The sequence below is a fragment of the Tachyglossus aculeatus genome, chromosome 9, assembly GCF_015852505.1.
Source record: "Tachyglossus aculeatus isolate mTacAcu1 chromosome 9, mTacAcu1.pri, whole genome shotgun sequence".
NCBI lineage: Eukaryota > Metazoa > Chordata > Mammalia > Monotremata > Tachyglossidae > Tachyglossus > Tachyglossus aculeatus.
Window position 1 is genome coordinate 17062157 of NC_052074.1, and position 22394 is coordinate 17084550.

Consider the following 22394-nt stretch of genomic DNA (forward strand, 5'->3'; position numbering starts at 1 on the left):
CCTTCGAGCTGGATTAGTTCTTCCGATGATGGCTAAATCCTGCTCTCTGTATGCACCAAGATCACATGAGTCAAGCAGAGAAATAAGCTGGTAATGTACTTGTCGCATGACACACGATGGGGCCCACTCTCCCCTTTCAAATCAGCTGAAAATCAATTACAAAAAGCAGGTTGTCAATTTTTAATGACAACTGAGAGACAAAAGCCTCCCTACGTAATCACCCTTGTCTCCAACAGCCACAGTGGACTGTTAACACTGAACGTCATCCGGTTGAGCCCTGTCATTTCCAACCCCGAGTGTGCTCAATCCTAATTGCCGCCTGTGCCTTCGAAAAACTAATTCACTTTTTGGCAGAAACCAGCCCCATCGGAGTTGCCGGAATATGTTCGTGTGCCGATTCAAAGGAGTGACCAATATCCTCTGAATAGAATAGTTCTGGCCTTGAATGGTGAGTTCTGTGTGCTAGCTGAGAGTCACAGGAGTGATGAGAGGTTGGCTGGTGGCAAAAATACAAAGTCGAGTGTTTCCAGGGCTATTAACCTTCCACAGTGTCACTGCGGAGTGTGCTGTGCCTCTAATTCCCGTGTTTCTTTTGCAATTTGTTGCACTGCAGGACCTCTGGTGAAACAGTCACACGTCCTTGATCCATAGCTCCCAATATACCAACACACACCGTGACCATGGCAGAGGACGCGGATATGCGCAATGAGTTGGAGGAGATGCAGAGGCGGGCTGACCAGCTCGCCGATGAGGTGAGCCCAGGGGTTGGGGGGAGAAGGAAATAAGAAGTAGAGGAACTGGAAGTTAAGTCCTCTGCACTTCATGAATGGGTTGCTAATTGGATAAAGCACAATTGATGGCACTGCTTTCCACAAGTAGGAAAGAGTGAATTTTAGCAAACCTTAAAATGACTTTTCAAATTTTAATTATTATTTATTTTGTTATTGTTATTGTTATTATTAAAAATAATGTATTTGTTAATCGTTTACTATGTGTCAAGCACCGTACTAAGTGCTATGGTAGATACAAGATAATCAGGTTGGAAGACTGTAAACCCATTTTGGGCAGGTAATGTGTCTGTTTATTTCTATGTTGTATTCTCCCAAGTACTTAGTACAGTGTTGTGCACACAGTAAGCTCTCAATAAATATGACTGGATAAGATGATCCCAATCCCACATGGGGCTCAGGGCCTAAGTAGGATGATGATGATGATGATGATGATAATGGTAATAATAATAGTATCTATCCCAGCACTTAGAACAGTCCTTGACACATGGTAAGTGCTGTGTAAATTATTAACTATTTATTTAATTTGTTAAGTACTTACTATGTGTTAAGCACTGTTCTAGGCACTGGGGTAGATACAAGTTAGTCCCTGTCCAACGTGGGCTCACAGTCCAAGGAGGGGGAGGAAAAAGTATTAATAATAATAATTTGGGGTACTTGTTAAGCATTTACTATGTGCCAGACACTCTACTAGGCGCTGGGTTGAATACAAGCAAATTGGATTGGACACAGTTCCTGTCCCATGGGAGGCTCACAGCCTCAGTCCCCATTTAAAATATAATAGTAATAATAATAGCATTTCTTAAGTGCTTACTATGTGCAAAGCACTGTTCTAAGCACTGGGGAGATTACAAGGTGATCAGGTTGTCCCACAGGGGGCTCACAGTCTTAATCTCCATTTTACAGATGAGGTAATATAGGCACATAGAAGTTAAGTGACTTGCCCAAAGTCACACAGCTGACAAGTGGCGGAGTCGGGATTAGAACCCATGACCTCTCACTCCAAAGCCCGTGCTCTTTCCACTGAGCCATGCTGCTTGGGCAGAGAGAAGTGAAGTGAGTTGCCCAAGGTCACACAATAGGCATGTGCTTAGTACAGTGCTTTACACACAGTAAGCACTCAAAAAATATGATTCAATGACTGGGCAGAGCAGGGATTAGAACTCAGGTCCTCCAACTCACTAGCCTGTGCTCTTTCCACTAGGTCATGCTGGTCTTCAGCCTAGAAACTCATTCTGTAAAACTAAAATGGCTGGAGAAAGACTGCTGCTCATTACCATATGCAATATGCAATTTTTTGGGTATTTATATCTTCCTTGCTATTGTCTAAAATAAGAAAATTTCCGCTACAGTTAGTGAATATGTATATATCGCTTAATTTTGCCACCACAGGCAACATCGTCATTTCTTTGGGTAAAGTCATTACTTGATAGCATTCATGCCCAGTTATGAGAAATGTTGGTTTAATTGTTCAGAATCCAATAACTCTAGAACAAGGATACTAAATTACTTTTCCATGTATTTTGATGACTCTTCATCCATCATATACAATAATTACCTTAAGATTAGTTGGTTATATCAGTATCACTCTCATTTAGCCCAATCTCAGGAAGACAAGCTCTAAATGAATTGCACTTGACTGATAATTTGGTAAGCCTGGTAGCCAAGGGACATAGCAAACAGAGAGATTGGATACATCAAGATCAGTTGAAAAAACACCAGCATTTTTCAATAGAGTAGCCAGGAAACAGACAGGTTTTTTAAAAAACCTACCTCAAGTAGAGGGAGTGAAAGCATTATAGGCAATTCATTACTCTCATCGAATCAAATGATTTTAAACGTGGAGGTAAATTAAGCACTTAATGATTCACCCCACTCTTTCTCAGCTGGAAAATGGGGATGAAGACTGTGAGCCCCACGTAGGACAACCTGATCACCTTGTATCCTCCCCAGCGCTTAGAACAGTGCTTTGCACATAGTAAGCGCTTAACAAATGCTATCATCATCATCCTATGGATCTTTAAACTCTGTTGCTTCTCTCTAACTGGAATTTATTTTAGTGTCTGTCTCCTCTGCCTGACTGTATGCTCCTTGAGGGCGGGCATTGTGTCTACTAAGTCTGTTAAACTCTCCTGAGTGCTTCATACATTGCTCTGTGCACAGTAAGTGCTTAATAAATACTATTGGCTGATGGACTGAATTTAGGAGGTCAGCTTAACCAGCGTTTCCTAAACATTTTTAGAGAACCCATTTTAGAGAAGCAGCATTATGTAGCGGATAGCACAAAGGCCTGGGAGTCAGAAGGTCATGGGTTCTAATCCTGTTCCGCCACTTGTCTTCTGTGTGATCTTGGACAAGTCACTTAACTTCTCTGTGCCTCAGTTACCTCATCTGTAAAAAATGAGGATGAGACTGTGAGCCCCATGTGGGACAGGGACTGTGTCCCACCTGATTTTCCTGTATCCACCCCAGTGCTTAATACGGTGCCTGGCACATAATAAGCGTTTAACACAAATGTCACAATTATTATTATTTTTGGTCAGGGTCATGCCCAAGACTGGACATTCAGCAGTGGGGACATCGTCCCCTCCCCCAGCCAGCCAGAGCTCCGGGAATGGAGATTGGGAGAGATTGTCATAAACACCAGGCTGAGAGCCCAGTTTTGTGCATGTATTTAGGTGCAGCACATGAGGAAACACCTGGGCTTACATACCGACATTAGAGAGAGCAAATTCTCAGGGTGCGTGATGAGCCACGTCGCCCGGGTCAGGACGGCCTAGCCCTCCGCTTTCCCATCTCAGGTAGGAAAGCTACCATTTCAGGAAGGTCATAATCAATCGAATTTTTAAAAGCCTCCAATCAATCAATCAATTGATACTTATTGAGTGCTTACTGGGTGCTGAGCACTGTACTAAGCCACCGACCATTTTACCTGAAGAAAGATATATAGAGATATAGTAGGAGCCTAGAGTAATATTTATTGAGTGCTTACAGTGTGCAGAGCACTCTACTAAGCACTTGGGAGAGTACAGTATAACAGAGTAGACATGTTTCCTTCCCACAAGGAGCTTACAGTCAAGAGGGGGAGGCAGACATTAAAATACAGATATGTGCTTAAGTGCTGTGGGGCTGAGGGAGGGGTGAATAGAGAGTACAGATCCAAATGCAAGGGTGATGCAGATAAAAAGAGGGACTAGGGGAATTGCTTGCTCTATTGCTCTACAGACAAAAATTAACAAATTCAGATTTCTCCCCAAATCTGGTAGAATTATTAGCAGTCTGATGGGGGAGGGGTGACTTAAAATGGGAAACAAATTTACTCTCCATTTCTGTGAGTTTCTCTAGCCCAGTTACTCTGAAACCTATCACTCTGTAAGAGGGATTGTGGCCCACCAAGCCATATTTACTGGGGTGAGACAGGAAAGAAAAGAAAATAAGGGCATACGATGGGTCTGTTTCTCATATTTCCCAGGACCTGCAGTCCCTTCTACCATTGACCTCAAAGGGAGCCCTGCAGGTAGACAGTTGAGAAGGGAAAATGGAAGAGTTGGAGAAAAGGATAAAAATCTGGACATAAATTCAAACACAGTAAATATCCACTGGGCATCCATCAGAGTTTGTTTTTCTTAATCACACCTGTTCTGGGAAGCAGGGGCATGGGAGAGAGTCAAGAACAGATTTACTGTGCGAAAGAAGGTAGGATAACCACTTCCATATTTTTACCAAGAAAACTCTATGGACACACTACCAGAACGAGTGCAGATGGAGGTGGGGCATTCTGGGAGAGATGTGTCCATGGCGTCGGAAGTGTTTCGACAGCATAGAACAACAGCAACTGAAATAGGGTTCAAAAGAGAGAGCAGTGAAAGAGTGACAGTATCCTGAACTGGGAAGTGGGTAAAAGTTTTTTTTAATGGCATAACATCATAAAATCCTATTGTAGTTTGGGATGGATCACTGTCAATTGAAACTTCATTTCAAAATTATTTTTCAGTCACTGGAAAGCACTCGTCGTATGCTGCAGCTCGTTGAAGAGGTAAGCGTTGATCATCTTGTAAAATTCAATTTGATCATTCATTCCCTATCCTGTTATCTCTATTCACCTTGGACTCTCTAGACAAAGTTCCTATTGAGATTAGTGGGAGTTTTGCCATTTCCAAAGACAGACATATTTGTAGAGTGCAATGTCCAGCTGAGATGAACAAGTCTGTGATTAGGCCTTCAATGGTGTAGCACTGTTTCTGGCCTTGGGCTATGCACTGTCTCTAGTCCCATTTGGGTAGCATCTGCATATGCCTTCCTACAAGTCTACCTTTTCATCTTTTCTTTAATTAGGCTTTGGCAATTCCAAAATATCATGGGCTGGTTATTAATCAACAAAGTCAATGCAAAGGAAATTTAGGGCAACACAAGAGGCCTCTGATATTTCAGAGTAAGATTTGAACATCCACTTGGGTGAGCCTCAGGCACTGTTCAGAAGGTTTGAAATGGGCCTTTTGTAAGGGTAAATCTGTGTTCTCTACTGAAGATGTGTCATGACATCTGAACCGAACTTGCGGCATTCTGCTTTCACAAAATTGACATAAACCAATAAGAATCAAGTGATTCATTTAACTTGTTCAGAGAGAGAGATTAAGTGAAAAATGAATGTTCTTGACTATATTCTTCTTAACTGAATGAACTAAATCTAATAGCTTTTGTTCAGCAATATACCAAATGATACGTGCTTTGAATCTGCCTCTCAGGACATCAGTTACAATATCGTTATGGTTTTCGTAATCTTCAACTGCTTCCTAGCAAAGAGATTAAATAACTTGCTCATTACATCTGGTCCATCTAAGCATTATATATGCCAAGGACATAATAAAGGTTGAGGGCAGAAGAAAGGAAATTAATTAAACCATAGTCCTGGACCCTGATTGATCCAACTATCATTTCCTCTTCAGTTTTCATGTGTGGGCCAATTCTATTTCTTAAATAACACGTAGGAAAATAAAGTCAATAAGCCCTACTAGGAACATCGAGTGTCCTGAATAAGTGACAGTCTCCGGCCAAGATTCATGGGGAAAAACATTCAGATAAAATCAATGCTAAAGAGTCACAGTGAGGGAGCACTTAAGCAACATGAATCACCACAAAGCAGCTTTCCAAATCTTGAATGAAGGGGACCATTTTATACTTTAGATTATCATTATTTCAAAGAAGAGAGTAAACGGCACAGATTTAATATTTGAAAATGCTGGCTGGGCAGTAAATGCAGGCTCGTAGATTGCCATCTTAAGCGCTTAGTACAGTGCTTTGTACACAGTAAGTGCTTAATATGATTGAATGGATCTTTCACTGACAACACAAGCTTGTCATAACATCCAAGTGGAGATAAACTATATTTCTCATGTTGAAGCATACAACTCAAACATAAAATGAATAACAGTTTTACCCATGTATATCACCATTTACCAGCTACAATTAGCCCAGTTATTAAAGCTAAACAATGCATTTTGGCCTAAAATATGAATAGTGGAGATTGAAGTGCATGTTTAAGGTCCTATTTGCATATTGTACTTCATCACACGTTCTAGGTTCTCTGATCATAGTAAGAATTTCTTTATATTTGAAAACATTCTGATAAAAGCCAAAACAAATTTTCCATTCCCCTTTCCTGTGTGAACCTATGAAATACATTTTCATAAGGTAGGAATAGTCACTCTTTCAAACAGGTATGGAAAGACTATGCAATCTCGATAAATAACATTGAAAAAGAGGAAAAGGGATTGGGAAATGTATGAGAACGTATGACTAGGAAATGATTGCCAACCTTCTGGAGTTTGGGGGCCACCGATATTCCCTTTTGTGCTTTTTTAAAACCACAAGCAATGTCAACCAGTCCAGATAAATAATGTCCTTGTGAACAGCTCCATTAATTGATGGCAAATGCATTAATTATAGATTTGTTTTTCAACATGTTTCTGCATCAAGCATAAAGGTTACTTTTAATGAAATTACTGAAAATGATTTCAGTAATGAAGAAGAGAAACAGCAGATATAGCTTTGTTAACAGTGACTGTAGTTACTTTTGTTTCTTGCAAGATTATTGTGTGGTTCTGGCCAAATACCCATCACATCCAACTATTACAAAGTAATGTTCTGCTTTAAATAAAAAGTGATTTTTTAAGGAGACTATTCAATTATTCAGCAAGTAATTTAGAAGTTTGAAAATTTGAGAATTGAAGCGCTATTTTGCCCATCAACATAAAGACCACAGTAACTTTGTAGGACTTGAGTTTACTTTAATGTCACATTAAGTGTAATGTCAAAGGCTGAATCAGTCACTGCACATCTGAATATCTCTACCATCTACCCTTCTTTGGGTTACAGAATATGAATTTTATGAATACTTTTTATAAAGCCCATGAAATCCAACAGGATTTAATGTTGAAAATGAGGGGTTAGATTTGTTTGTTTACTTATTTATTGTTTAATTAAGCAAATTCTAAGGGTGGTTCTTTGAGAATTTGTGTAATCAATATTATATTTGGTATGATTTTTTGACAACTTTAATCCTCGTATACTCTTGCTTGAAAAGAATATAGTGACAGCTATAATGTTTCGACTTCAGGTAGATCTTTCTGGAAATTTTTAGGATTGGACACGTCACTGTTTAATGATTCTCAAAACAAAAAGCTTTCAACAAAGCTGTTTATTTCAAAGACTAATTGAGATAGTCTAATGTTACTTTTAAGTGGCCAATATTCACTAATCACCTGAAATTTTTGCTAGTTTCACAGAACACTGTCAAATGTATTGTGTTTACCTTGTTCACAGTAAAATGGTCATATATAAAAATATATGAATATGCATGCATGTATTGGATATATACCTGCATAGAATATTTTCTCTCAAAGATTTATCATAAAAGACCTTTTACTGCATTTTGAGGAAATTATTTTTTCTACTTTTAAAATATACCTATGTACAGAAGGTTGACAGTTTACCTTAAGTCATTTAAAGGGATCATTTAAATTTAATTTTACAACAAAATATGCTTATGAATATGAAAATGCCATCATCATTATAAAATTTGTTCTGGGATACTACCTTGATCTGGCACCTACTTAAATTTTTTAGTCAGTACAGGAACCCAATTGGTCCTGAGGCTAGTCTTTCATTTGCTTTGTAAATTATGTCATGTTATTTCTGTTCATTTTAACAGCCAGACATTCTATGGCCTTCTTTGTACTATATTCACGTCTCGAAAATTCATGTTCTAGGATAAAAGAGGACTTTAACTAGAATTTGGGAATTAACTTTTTTCTTGGGAAAAAAAAGCAATGCAATCGTGGCAAGACAATCCTGTATTTCCTTTCTTCACATCACTTTTTAAAGTAGTCCAGTAACTCCATCAGAAATATGGGAAAGTGGGATGATATATCTTCTAATATCCTACATAATCTCCATCTAACTGGTCATTCCTAATTTCCTAGCCCATTAATTCCCTGGCCACATTTTCTGTATGTGTTTCTTTTGTCTTTCTGTATTTCCTTTTTCTAGGCCTAAATGTCCCCTTACTGATTTCTCTCTCTCTCTCTCTTTCTCTTTCTACCTCTTTTTCAACTTTGCTACCGTTATTGGATTGTAGAGTAAAGATGCTGGTATCAGGACTTTGGTTATGTTGGATGAGCAAGGAGGTAAGTTCAGATTTTAGTAAGAGATATAAACCTGCATCTGTAAATGACCATTGTGTCTTTGGTGATAAAAATATGAGAATGTGTTTTCTTTCGATTTCCTTGAATGAGTAGAGTTAACAAATATCATGGGAAGACATAAGAAAGAAATGGTTTCTTAAGGACTCCTTTCACTGAATGCTTCTTGACTGAAACTTTCAGATAGCATTTTAAGCAATGTAAGATTGTTTGGTTATTTTTGTTTTATTTTTTGTTTGTTTTTCCCTATTGCCTTATTTCTCAGTTAGGTTTCTTTCCTTTGGTAAATTCAACCATTTGAAAAAAATGAAGTACATCATCAGGCAGAGTTATTATTCCTATTCTGTCATCATCCCAATGCAGCCAGTTGGAAGTTGGATTAGAGATGGATTGTGGGAGATTCTTATGGGAGAGGAAATGACTTTAATCAGGCAGAGATTAGTGAGGGAAATTCAAAATATGCCAAATCAATGAAATGTTTGCCATGTTATGTCCTATGTAACCTTGCTGAAGAAGCCAGAGAGAATTCATTTCAAGAGAAGTACTGCCATTTTAATGTGGTGACACCTACAGTGTCAAAAACGCATCACATAAAGTATCTCAGAAGGGAAATGTTACAAAATTTTGCATTTCTCCTTCCTTCTGGACTTTAGTCCTTGCTCACTTTTCCTAGAGTTGAGGCAGCCACTCCCCTGAAGTCTCAAATTTATGGGAGAACAACCTATTGGTGGGCTTTTTTTCCATAATTCTTGTTAAATCTAATTCTACCCCTATGAGGAGAAAGAGCATTCTATGGTCAGTTGAATAGGTATAGGTAACCTGGGAGAGGAAAAGGAAAAAATCATCCCTCCTGCACAAGATCAATCAATCAATCATATTTATTGAGCTCTTACTGTGTGCAGAGCACTGTACTAAGCGCTTGGGAAGTACAAGTTGGCAACATATAGAGACACTTCCATTCCTATTCTGCTGCCTCTGAAAAATCCATTTACTGTACCACAGATGAGTGTGTTGGGGAGGGGTGGATTGGGCAAGAATGCATAATTTTGCTTCAGTGGAGAATAATGGAGAGAATGAAGGAAGATTGCTTTTCTCTCTGCTCTCCCAAGGAGCATGTTTTTGTGTCTTCAGGATTTCCATTCATGAGAATTGGGCTTAACATAGAAAGAAAACTAGGTATGTTAAAACATAAGAAAATTTTTCAAACTGGGAAGGTCACCCAATTTGGCAAAAATACATCAATGTTTATTCCCAATGTTATTCAATTCAGGATGACTTGACTTTGTAGGGAGTAGGGAAACTATGGAAGTTTACTGAATCTTATCTAGGAATCATGAATACTAAATTGACCTAAAGTAACAATTTGATCCTCTGAAACTTGTGAAGTGGTTCCTTGGTCTTTAGGAACTAATGTGCGAACACCAGTGGAAGAGAAAAATCTAGCCCACAGGTCCAATACAAAGAGAACATTACTCTTAGAACATACAAAGCCTCCCCTTTCCCTGTTTCAAAGAGAAACATTTTCAAGTCATATTTTCAAAGGGGAAAATGGGTGATTTTCTAAATCAGAAGCAATTGGGATAAAACTTGAAAATGTAAAGATTTGTCTTTTGAATTAATTTTGCAATATCTACAGCATAAACTTTACTCAAAATCTATTAAATAGAATGTTTATTTTCCAGGGCAGACACTTTTTTTCCATTTACATTCGCAATTTTATTTCTGCCTTTTAAATACTTGTGCTCTAAGAAATGTCATTTTCCAATAAAACAGTAAGCCTAGGAAATTCAACATTCAGTTAGAGGGCTAAAATGCATTTGTTTATAAACACATCTAAAGGGAGCTGATCCTTCCTGGGAAAGTAAAAACCCCTACTTGGTTATAGTCATACCACAAATGTTCAATCAATTATTATTGCAGTTTTGGATTAAAATCTTAAATGATCCATTGGTGGAATTGCAAATTTAAAAAAATATATCATAATTACAGTGCCATACTAAGTGTATTTTAATTCCTGTAATTTTAAAGTGTGCAACTTTGGTATTGTAGGAGAATGTTTCTTTAATTGTAATTTAACTATAACATGTATAACAGGGAAAGTATTTGAATGCACAAAATTATTAGATGATTTTTTTAAAAAGCATGTAAATGCTATTATCCATTCAGTGTACTTAAGTCATGGGCCACTTGACAGATCAGCCTTTTAAGAAAGCCACCATTAATGCTGCCAAGTGATTTTTTTTTCAGCTGACCTGCATTTGTATAGAATGACTCTGACATTGATTTTTGGAAAGAGATGTTATGGGAACAGTTAACCTTTCCGGTCATAAAGCTCATTTGTTTCTTGGCTATTTAGGTTTCTTAGCAACTCCTTTGCCTTAGTGTTTCAATACATAACTCGAGAAATTCCTCTGGGGCATCTTCACTCTGAATAGTGGAGAATCGAATTGTGTTTGGCACCGATAAGCTTAAGTCTTTGAGACCATTACTGTAAGGTGAAGTGACGGAAAAGTATTTTCTTCTACTTATTTATGAAAGTTACAGGGATAACAGTAATGCACTTTGGAGTTCAATCCTTTAGCTGAAATAATAAACCTCCTCCCTGAAAACTGTAAGCTCCTTGAGGGCAGGGATCACATAAACCAGCACTGTTGTTTTGTTCTTTCCCAAACGTTTAGTATAATGTTCTGCAAATAAGTAAGCATTGATTGATTCAACAAAACCACAATACCCATCACAGTGTGTGACCTTGGACAAGTCACTTAACCTCTCTGTGCCTATTTCATCTGAAAAATGGCAATTAAGACCGTGAGCCCCATGTGGGACATGGTCTGTGTCCAACCTGATTAGCTTGACTCTACCCCAGTGCTTAGTACAGTGCCTGGAAGACAGTAAGTGCTTATTAAATACCATAAAAAGTGCACATATGACTATATATACACACCTATAAGAACAGGAATCTCTTATGTGGGGAACTGTTTCAAAATGTAGTTTCAAAACAGTTGAGAAACACACACATTACACACATACACACTGACACACACATACACAACAGTAAATCAACAAATGAATGAAAATGTAATTACAGAACATCAAATTGAAGGGGAGATCCTGCCTGGTCAGAGAAAGCTGAATTGTGCCTCAGTTGGAGGAAGGTGAAAGCATCCAAATTGAGGCGTGAACCTCAGAATGAAGCCATATTTCTTTTGAGTTGCTAGTTGCCACTGACTTGAATCCACACTGTGGTAGTGATAAGAGGAACTCTGCACTGAGACTCCAGGGCTCTACTGCTCTTTAAATATTCTTCATGATTTAAAAAAGTCTCTGATTCACGGGCTCAAAGTTGATGATCAGTAAAGAATACTTATTTCTTTCAATCTAATTATCTGGGTAACTACTAGGGAAAGGGGAGCCTAGTTAAAAAAAAATTGGGCAAGGGCTAATAATGCATTATACTTAGTTGCAAGTCTACATAGGATTAAAGGCAGGAGGTTTTTCCTTTCTGTGGTATTTAAAGCCAGTGGCAAAGGTGACTTTCACTGTTAAAGAAATGCTAAAGAAATTAATCTAGGAAAGAAAAGAAATCACTCAAAATAAAGTCACACTCTTCAGGGTCAAACTATCCATGAAAAAGTAGGTTCCACTACCTCACATCATTTGGAACACATTAAAATGCATATTTTACTGGCTTAAAATCCATTTAGTCAGAAAAATGGTCAGAGCATTTTCAATATTATCATGATTCAGTACAATAGAAAATAATTAAATGGACACAGCATCAATACTCACATCATAGGAACCATTGCTTTTAATTGTTTGCACACAAATCTTACATTTTAATTTCATGATTAACTACTTCTTGCTCAATTCTAAACAATCAATTTCCATGCCCCTAAATGTGATGTGATTTCTATATGGAGACATTATAAAAAGATGTTATTATAATTACTTATCTAAATAATTCTTTTTCTCTTGGGGAAGAATGATAATCCCGACTGATGATACCACTTATGAAGTACCAAAGGATTAAGCACATACTCCATAACGACATCCAAAGGGTTTCTTCATCTTTCCCCAAAAGGAAGTCATTTACACATAACTTTGCCCAAATGCCCTTAAAATATGCAAATGTTAGGGTGGGTAGGTAATGAGTGAAGAGAGAGATATTAAGTAAAAAACATGGGCCACATAGAAAAGAATACTTTTTCATCGTAGCATTGAATGTGTGGGCATTCAATACGGATAACATTTGGGTAAGAATGTTAAGTATGAATGTTATGGTTAGCGTAAGAAAACGCTAACCATTCAGCTTTTCTTTTTCTTTCAACTGTATTTATTGAGTGCTTACTGTGTGCAAAGCACTGTACTAAACACTTAGAAGGGTACACTACAACAACAGACACCTCCCTGCCCACAACGAACTCACAGTCTAGAGGGGGAGACAAACATCAATATAAATAAATTACAGATATATGCATATATGCTGTGGGGATGGGAGGGAGGATGAGTGAAAGAAGCAAGTCAGGGTGACACAAAAGGGAGTGGGAGAAAGTACAGTGCTCTGCACACAGTAAGCGCTCAATAAATACAGTTGAATGAATGAATGAATGAGGGGAGGAGGGCTTAGTCTGGGAAGGCTTCTTGGAGGAGATGGGCCTTCAATAAAGCTTTGCAGTGGGGGAGAGCAATTTTCTGCCTCAGTCATTCAATCGTATTTATTGAGCGCTTACTGTGTGCAGAGCACTGTACTAAGCGCTTGAGGGAGGGCATTCCAGGCCAGAGGTAGGATGTGGGCAAGAGGTCAGAGACAAGATAGATGAGATCGAGGTACAGTGAGAAGGTTAGCATCAGGGGAACAAAGTGTGTGGGCTGGGTTGTAGTAGGAGAGTAGTGAGGTGAGGTAGGAGGGGGCAAGGTGATTCAGCTGTCTTGTCCCCAGTCTTTGTGTCACATCCTGAAAGTAAGATGACACATAGAGAAAGGAATAGACTCTTTTAGGTCTCCAGGGAACGATTTATGTTTAAATGCCTTTAGGGGCATATTTAATTTTCGAGACACTAACCAGTCCCTATGCCCTTTGTTTTGACACTTGTGGTATTATGGGGGCCTTGGGCCAGCAGTTGCTTGGTGTGTCCTCAGAGAGAATACTTTGAAGTACAGGGATACTGAAGGGGGAATCCAGCTTAACACCCCTGCAAGGTGTTGCCAGGATTTTCCCCCATGGAACTGGCCTCTTCAGAGTCCCCTCCTCAGGAATTCATTCATTCATTCAATCGTATTTATTGAGCGCTTACTGTGTGCAGAGCACTGTACTAAGTGCTTGGGAAGTACAAGTTGGCAATGTAGGAATCATTTTGGCTCCTTCTGGATCCCTACAAGGGTGATGCCCAAAGCCCAGGACATCCCCAATCCCCATGTAGCTCTTGGACTCAGGTCCCAGCCCTCTCTCATAATGCAACACTACTGGTCACCCAAGGGTGCTGGGATTTTAGCAGACTAGGCCAATCACAAAATCAGAGAGACTGCAAGGCAGAAATATTCATAATGCAACACTACTGGTCACCCAGTAGCATGGCTCAGTGGAAAGAGCACGGGCTTCGGAGTCAGGGGTCATGGGTTCGAATCCCGACTCTGCCAATTGTCAGCTGTGTGACTTTGGGTAAGTCACTTAACTTCTCTGTGCCTCAGTTCCCCCATCTGTAAAATGAGGATTAAGACTGTGAGCCCCCCGTGGGACAACCTGATCTCCTTGTAACCTCCCCAGTGCTTAGAACAGTGCTTTGCACATAGTAAGCGCTTAATAAATGCCATCCCAAGGGTGCTGGGATTTTAGCAGACTACTCCAATCACAAAATCAGAGAGACTGCAAGGCAGAAATATTCCCCTAGATGGCGCTCAGGTGCGCATTTTTTTCCCATCCCTAAAGCCTCTTAGCAAAGAATTGCACCAAGTACATTGGACAATCCAGAAACACCACTGAACTTCAATAACAAATGGAAAAACTCTTGATAACAAATGAATAACTCTGTGCTTCAATTTCAAGTGAGAATCAAACGTTAAAACTATGCATTTAAAACAAATTACGTTCTATTTTTGTCTGAAATTTGTCATTACAATTATGCTTCCTTCCTTTTTACCTTTATCTTCCTCACTCTCGATCTTTTAAAATTCAACTGAAAATGCGACGTTTTAGAATCAAAATGTTCATCAAAAGGGAAATAATTATATACCATTATGGAAAATATCACTAAAAACTCTTTTAAATGCATATTCAGCCCTATGAAGTGTGGAGACAAAAACGGAACTTCACAATTCTCTAAAAAAAGAACCATTAAGTGAAATTCATTGACTAGAAAGCTAAGCCAGGAAATCTAATTTCTCATTTCCAAGTAATGTGAAAAGCAGTAAAGAAGCAGCAGTAAAAATAAAGTTCAAGCTAAAGCACATGTTTCTAGAATTTTAGAAATGGAAATAATTATTTCATGTATTATAAAATATATTTTTATGCTCTACTATTTCCCCTATCCCTAATCTATTTTAATGTCAGTTTCTATAGACTGTGAGATCCTTGTGGGCAAGGACTGCATCTATCAACTCTCTTGTAGTGTACTTTCCCAAGTGTTTAGTACAATGTACTACACGTAGAAGGTGCTCAATAAATGCTGGACAGGGTTCACATCTAACTCTGTTGTACTTTCCAAGGTGCTTCAGGAGCTTGGTACAATGTTCTGCACACAGAAAGCACTCAAAATATGATTGATTGATAACTGTTTAATCAGCTCTAAAGCCATCTAACAAACCCCTCTTCTTGGACCGGCTGGCTTCCCGCATCAGGAAAATTGAATTTTGAGACACTGACTAGATTGTCATTTTGTCCTCAGTGTTTTGGTGCTGACTTGAATGCTTTTCATAAGACACCACATTTCCCTTTCTGAGATAGTGTCAGTTTGGTCTGGACAATATCACCAGTTACCATCTCCCTGATTTTGGAGATCAAGGTGCAGAGAAGTTAAATGGCTTTCACAGACAGTACATCAAGCAATGGAAATGCAACAAAACCCAAGCCTCCTGAATCCTTTTACCTCACACTAGAACTGCTTCAGTCAGGGACCTAGCCATGGGAGTGCATGGCTTATTAGTTTATCGAGAGAATAAGTCAGTGGATGAATAAAGTGGTGAAGGAATAGGAGCAAAATGAAGATTCTGTTGTTAATGGTTTTCATTCCATAAAGGGCAAATCAAGAATCTTTTTTCCCTTCTCCTAATTGAAAACAGTTAGAACTCCAAACACTACTACTGTTTCCTGTTGCTGGAGATATTTTTTCCAACTATTGATGTCTCTATTAATGTATTTATTTTATGCAAAGGAATAATGCCTTATTTTTCTTTCTCTTGGGTGTCATTGGTGTTAAGTGAATGTAGTGTGCTGTGTTTCTGGACATTAAGTTTAAACAGGCCTACCCCTACCATTACATCCTGTTTGAATTTAAAAACTATATGAAGCATCGTTTTTGTTTTCGTTTCCACCCCATGCTAATAGGGCCTCGTCAGCCTTCAGCCTGCATACATCCCAGCAGCAATGCATCCACTCAGACAATGCATTGTAATATTTCTCTCTCTCTCTTGAATTCTTTTTTACATAGTCATTTCTCATGTTCTGTTGAAAACCAAAAAAAAATTCATTCCATACTATCATCCCTTTGTCCTGACCAGAACAACTCGATCGTGTTGAAGAAGGCATGAACCATATCAACCAAGACATGAAGGAGGCCGAGAAAAATTTAAAAGATTTAGGGAAATGCTGTGGCCTTTTCATATGTCCTTGTAACAAGTAGGTACTGGGTACCAACTCTGCTCTGTGGTGTCCAGTTTTTTTTTTTTTTGTTTTGTTTGTGGTTTTTTTCTGTCAAAGTGAATGTCTGAAGTTTTGTCTTTTTTCTTTGTCCTTTTTCATCTGCTTCATTCTGTGGGGATAAAATACTTGTGTTTAATCAGAACAACTGGAACGCATCGAAGAGGGAATGGACCAAATCAATAAGGACATGAAAGAAGCAGAAAAGAATTTGACGGACCTAGGAAAATTCTGTGGTCTTTGTGTCTGTCCGTGTAACAAGTAGGTGCTGCCTGCCTGCCTGCCTGCCTGAATATTTGAGCATTCAAGGCCCAGCTCTCGGCCTTGCGAAGCTCATTCCTGCTAGGTGTATGGGCAGGATGAGCATGTGGCATGCAGAACTGATCAATACTGGTTCCAATGCATTCATCTCACAGTGTAGACAATTCAGTGGGGATTACTGTAGATGCATTAAAATTGGGCATACTGCAGTGAAAGCTTCACTGGCAACACCTTTGATTGATGAACATTTCAACATTTTGCAGAAAGTGTACTCAAGCGTGTAGCCCTTCTAAAAAAATCCTTCCCAGAGCAGGATTTCATATTCTGCTTCCCCTCTCCCTGTGAGCCCGGGTGGCTAAATTTCAGGTTAACAAAATGTAAGAAGGCGGTTTGGAGGATTTTAAATCTGCCCCCACTCCAGAGACATTAGGAGTCATTCCCCAAAGCTCCCCTGCAGGCCCCTTGACCATAACACTCAGACATTCATCTCGAGCGGCCCCAACCCACTTCCCCAAGCCCAAAGGGTTGCAGGTGGCAGCCATCAGATGCTAAGCAGGGCGGGCTAGAAATTGTCAGGGGAAATCAAGTTTGACCCAAATTGAACCTTTCTCCTATTTATTCCCATTAGACCTCCAGTACACTTGCTGAAATGTTGAAATGTGTAGATTTTGCATGCACATCCCCAAACTTGAAACTCTCCAAGGTTCTGCAAAGCTTGTTTTGAATGCAGTATAAAATGTGACATGTGGTTGTGACACTTTGAAACAGTAGAAGGAAAACAGAGAGAATAGGCCTCTTGAAGAAGCAGCTCTGGTGGACTGTGGTGCCGTACATGAGAGGAATGTCCAAAGCGAATCAGGAAACTGAGGCAGCTCCATGGCTCACCCCCATCTTCACTGTTGCTTTTTCCCAAAGCTCTTGCAATCCCTGTTCCAGAAGAGATATTTTGATTTGGTCTATACCTGGTCATAGCGTTGCTATTCCCCTTTAATAATAAGCTATACAAAATGTTTCGGTTCTTAGGGAGGGGACCATATAACAGAAAATAAGGATCACTGTTCCTTTAGCACATTACTTAATTTCAGCACCTATTTTCCCACGGATTGTCTGGTTTTACTCTGGATCGTGGACCTTGTCAAAAGAGAATTTTCCCCATTTCCAGCTGTTGGTAGAGAATGCTGTGGAAATCCCTACTGAAAAGAACACCAACATTTTTAACATTGCCCCTAATCCTTTCATTTATCTGGTGGTGCCAATTTGATTATATTTTAGAGGCAGAAATGAAGGAGAAACCCCTAGTAAAAATGTTCCCTAAGATGCGTAAGTGATACTTAAAAAAAAAAGTGCCACAATTTAGTTGGGTAGTGCACCTGAAATTTTGAGGACAACTTCCTGTCATAGCATGTTTCAGAGGATTAAAGCAAGTGCCTATCAATAAGTGTGGGTTCATTCATTCATATTTATTGAGCGCTTACTGTGTACAGACCACTGTACTAAGCGCTTTGGAAGTACAAGTTGGCAACATATACAGATGGTCCCTACCCAACAGCAGGCTGCACAGCATTTGGGTAGCAGTGATTTGCCTTCTCTAGAAATGCCTTTTTTTTATCCTGAATTTGCCAAAGATGGCGTAGAAAACATCTTACAGAGCAGAAAGCATTAGAAGTCCTGGTGGCTCTCTTTCATTAACTGGGAAGTGGGGGTGGGCGGGGAAAACTAACTCCAGGTCGACTTGTTAAGTCCTTTTAAATAATTGAATGTATAACTAACCTCCAGGCAAAGTGAATTTTGAGAGCTACAGTAACTGTGGAATGACATAGGCTTACATGTGGGTGGAGGGATTAGCTGAAGTTTACTTTAGCAAATTTTCAAATTGATTCTAAAGTTTGCTTGCTCACTGCACTGCCGATATCAGAGCCATTTTTATACCTGCTCATAGCCCTACAGTGGAAGGAGAGACTAGTTAATTATAAAACCTGATCTGAGTCCTGAATCTTAGAACAAAATAAAGCTCTTTTGCTCAATCCAAACTGTTGTGTCACCTAGGTAAAGAACTCCAAACATCTTTGATGATTTAGCTACCCTAGAATATGCTGCACTTTATACTTGCCACACAGGTATGCCTCTATTTTAGTTTTCTCTCCTCTGCAGCTCAGTGAAAATGGCTCTTTTGAGATGGGGAATCAAATGACCACCTGAAGACTAGTTTGATGCATCAGCTCCCAAACATTCCTCACCCTTATCCCAAACCCAACCAAGAGGACATCTGATGTGCGTTTCGCACTTCGAAGGCTATTATCGCTGGTGCATTATGAGAATGATCGATTTCTGGAGTAGTTTGTGCTCAGTGAGAATGCTTCACTTTCTACTCATGCCTGTAGCTGGTGCATGAAGAAGATGGAGAGAAATTTCCCTTTCTGATGCTAGACTGCTTGTATTTTTATTTTCTCCTGCATTCATTCCACTATGCCTCTTGTACTTTTTGTCTCTGTGGACAGAGGTTTGTACATCAACTCTCGATGTATGGTTACGGTTTTGAAGTACCGATATATTATTTTAGAAATCTACTGAAATTGCCCTGAGATTCTAAAACTGTGGGAGCAACAGCCCCCCTCCAATGCTTTCATTTTAGGTAGCATTGGTACTGTCAGTGGCTTACAGGGCCACTATGCCACACAAATGCAAGAAAAGATGAAATCTGTGCATGATGTTGTGTGAAAATTTAACCTAATCTGTTTCTCTAAGGCAGTGTGTTGCTGTGATGTGATGTACACACTACACTTGGCAGTCTTGTTTTATGTCTGTCTGCCAGTACGTTCTTTGTGTTTTGTGTTCAGAGTATACCGTGTCCGTGAGATAATAGTAAATGTCTTCCAGTTTCCTTAATTAAAAAAAAAAACAAAAACAATTGAAAAATCCCACCCTTCTGTGCAATGTTGCAGACTTTACAATTACAATTGACTCCATTGGAGATGAATCTCTGAGTTTCCTAGTTGTTGTGGCAGTAAAATGTTTGGGTCATGTCTATGATATATCGGTATACGATAATGCCCCGATTGAAGCTCATTTGCTTGAATCAGTTCTTAGATTGAAGAAACGGACTTTTGCAAGTTCCTCTGTCACTTGGTGCTTTGTTACTCACCCTTTCTTTTGCACAGGCTTAAATCAAGTGACGCTTACAAAAAAGCCTGGGGCAATAATCAAGATGGAGTTGTTGCCAGTCAGCCTGCTCGTGTAGTGGATGAACGAGAGCAGATGGCCATCAGTGGAGGTTTTATCCGCAGGTGAGGTTTAATTCACTTTACATGATCCCAAATGGATTATGATTCTTCCTTGGTCACCTGAATTTCTTATCCTTCTGTGGAGTAATTTTTTAATAGCCCTAATATTAATCAATCATATTTAGCACTTACTGTGTGCAAAACACTGTACTAAGCACTTGGGACAGAACAGTATAACAGAAGTGTTAGACATGTTCTCCACCCACAGTGAGCTTACAGTCTAGAGGGGAAGACAGACATCACTATAAACAAATTCATTACAGTTATGTACTTAAGTGCTATGAGGCTGAGGGAGGGGTGAATAAAGGGGGATGTAGAAGAGAGTGGGAGAAAGGGAAGGGCTTAGTTGGGAAAGGCCTCTCAGAGGAGAGGTGTTTTTGATAAGCTCTGAAAGTAGAGAGTGCGAGCATCTGTCAGATATGAGGAGGGAGAGAGTTCCAGGCCAGAGGCAGAATGTGGGAGAGGGATCAGCAGTGAGATAGGGGTATAGTGAAAAGATAGGCATTAGAGGAGTGAAGTGTGTGGGCTGGGTTGTAGTGGGAAATCAGGGTGATAAGATAAGAGGAGCCAAGGCGATTGAGTGGTAAGGAGTTTCTCTTTGATTCAGAGGTGGATGACCAACCACTGGAGATTCTTGAGGAGTGGGGAAACATGGATTGAATGGTTTTGTAGAAAAATGATCCAGGCAACAGAGTGACTCTTTGTGGGCAGGGAATATGTCTACCAACTCTGTTGTATTGTACAAGTACCTAGTACAATGTCGTACACACAATAAATGCTCAAATACCACTGATCGATCAAATGAATGATCACTACTACTTCTCATAATGGCATTTATTAAGCACTTACTATGTGCTAAAGGCTGGAATAGGATGCAAGGTTAGAAGGTGGCACACATAGTCCCTGTCCCACAAGGGACTCACAATATTTGTCCCAAACCAAAGTAGGATGGGGCTTTCAATCAGCTAATCTGCTTTAGTTAAGGAGGCAGTAACTGCAGGCATTGAATACAGTGCTTTTAAGAGCTACAGATACATAAATGTATACAGACGTCTTGAGCAACTGTGTTTGCAAAAGCAGTTGCCAACAGCTGGTCTAAGACAAGCCTCTACAGAATTTTGCTGTTTGGGGACTGAAGAAACTGGACTAAGTATTCTACAAGGAACCGATTAGTTTTTATACACTGGGTAGCAAGAACTAAACAGGTTGCTAGGCTTGCTTTTATCTGCAAATATTAACCTCAAGCTCTTCAGACTGTTGCTAACCAACTAACGAACAGAATGAAATTCAGCTCCCTCACGAGTGTGCAAATAGAGACATATTAGTTTAGCCAGGCATCTAGAGATAAGGTTTTCAGAGCAACCAAGGATTATTTTTTTCCAATTGTCATCGCTCCTTTATGAAGTCAATGGTGATGGTTACTGCGGTCAATTATAAGCTGTTTCCCCAAAGATAATCCAGGGTGGATTCACGGTGGATTTTTGAGATTCACTCTACTCAGGATCTATACATCTACGTAGAGATTCACTCTACACATTGGCAACTAACAAGATAGCCACTCTGAAGCGGGTTACAATTGCAGGGGGGAATTCTTTGCTCTGAGTCCTAATTGAGTAATCAATCAGTGGTATTTAATCGAGCACTTACTGTGTAGAGAGCACTATACTAAGCACTTGGAAGGGTCTACAGTAGAGGTGGTGAACATGATTTCTTCCCACAAGGAGCTTACAGCCTGGGGAGACAGACATTAATATTCAAAGTGAGGTGAAGATGGCACCTGCTATGGCAGTCCACTGGAGTGCTTAACAAATACCATCATTATTATTATTATATTACCTAGGATGAATGTCTATGGGTAAAGCCTTACTGGAGGTATTTATAGCAACTCTGGACTATTAGAATATCCCAGATCAGTTGGGAAGGCAGTTTCTCATTAGCCAGGACACATACTCTTTGCAACACTACACAACAGTCATGTGAGCCTGGGAGTCAGAAGGACCTGGGTTCTAACCCCACTCCGCCACTTCTCTGCTGTGTGACCTTGGGCAAATCACTTAACTGCTCTGTGCCTCTGTTACCTCATTTGTAAAATGGGTATTAAGACTGTGAGCCTCATTTGCGACATGGGCTGTGTCCAATATGGAACATACTAAGCAGTTAAATATCATTAAAAAAAAACCAACACATTTTTTGGTGTTAGACATTTGCTGTCAATTATGCAAACCAGAGCTTTGAAGGTTCAAGCTTTTTTATGTAAAAAGAAAAAAAAATAAAACGAATCAGTTAGGCATTCCTCCTTATTTCTCCAAAACAAGTACCTCCATCAAACAAATAATCCAACCATTAAATAATTCAATGCCTTGTGCACTGGTCAAGGAGTTCTCATTGGAATTCTGGGGAATCAGACTTGCTTAAGGAGTGACCCGATAGTAAAATTTGTCCTGATTCATTCCCAGGTAAATGGAGAAGAGGGCTGCATCCATCTGTCCAGACTACCCTCAGATTTAATCAT

At 39.5% G+C, this 22394-nt stretch overlaps 1 protein-coding gene across 2 annotated transcripts in view; it reads left to right on the forward strand.

Moving 5' to 3' along the window:
* Positions 1-22394, forward strand: part of SNAP25 (synaptosome associated protein 25) — a 69430-nt gene that overhangs the window by 41489 nt on the left and 5547 nt on the right. Inside the window, exons 2-6 of one of the 2 annotated variants that reach the window (XM_038751134.1) lie at positions 614-752; positions 4783-4824; positions 8425-8473; positions 16202-16319; positions 19760-19885. In XM_038751134.1, the coding sequence (XP_038607062.1) occupies positions 681-752; positions 4783-4824; positions 8425-8473; positions 16202-16319; positions 19760-19885 (407 nt within the window). In that variant the 5' untranslated portion in view covers positions 614-680. Of the gene's footprint in view, positions 1-613; positions 753-4782; positions 4825-8424; positions 8474-16201; positions 16320-16483; positions 16602-19759; positions 19886-22394 lie in introns of both variants that reach the window. The other variant, XM_038751133.1, reaches the window with a different exon arrangement.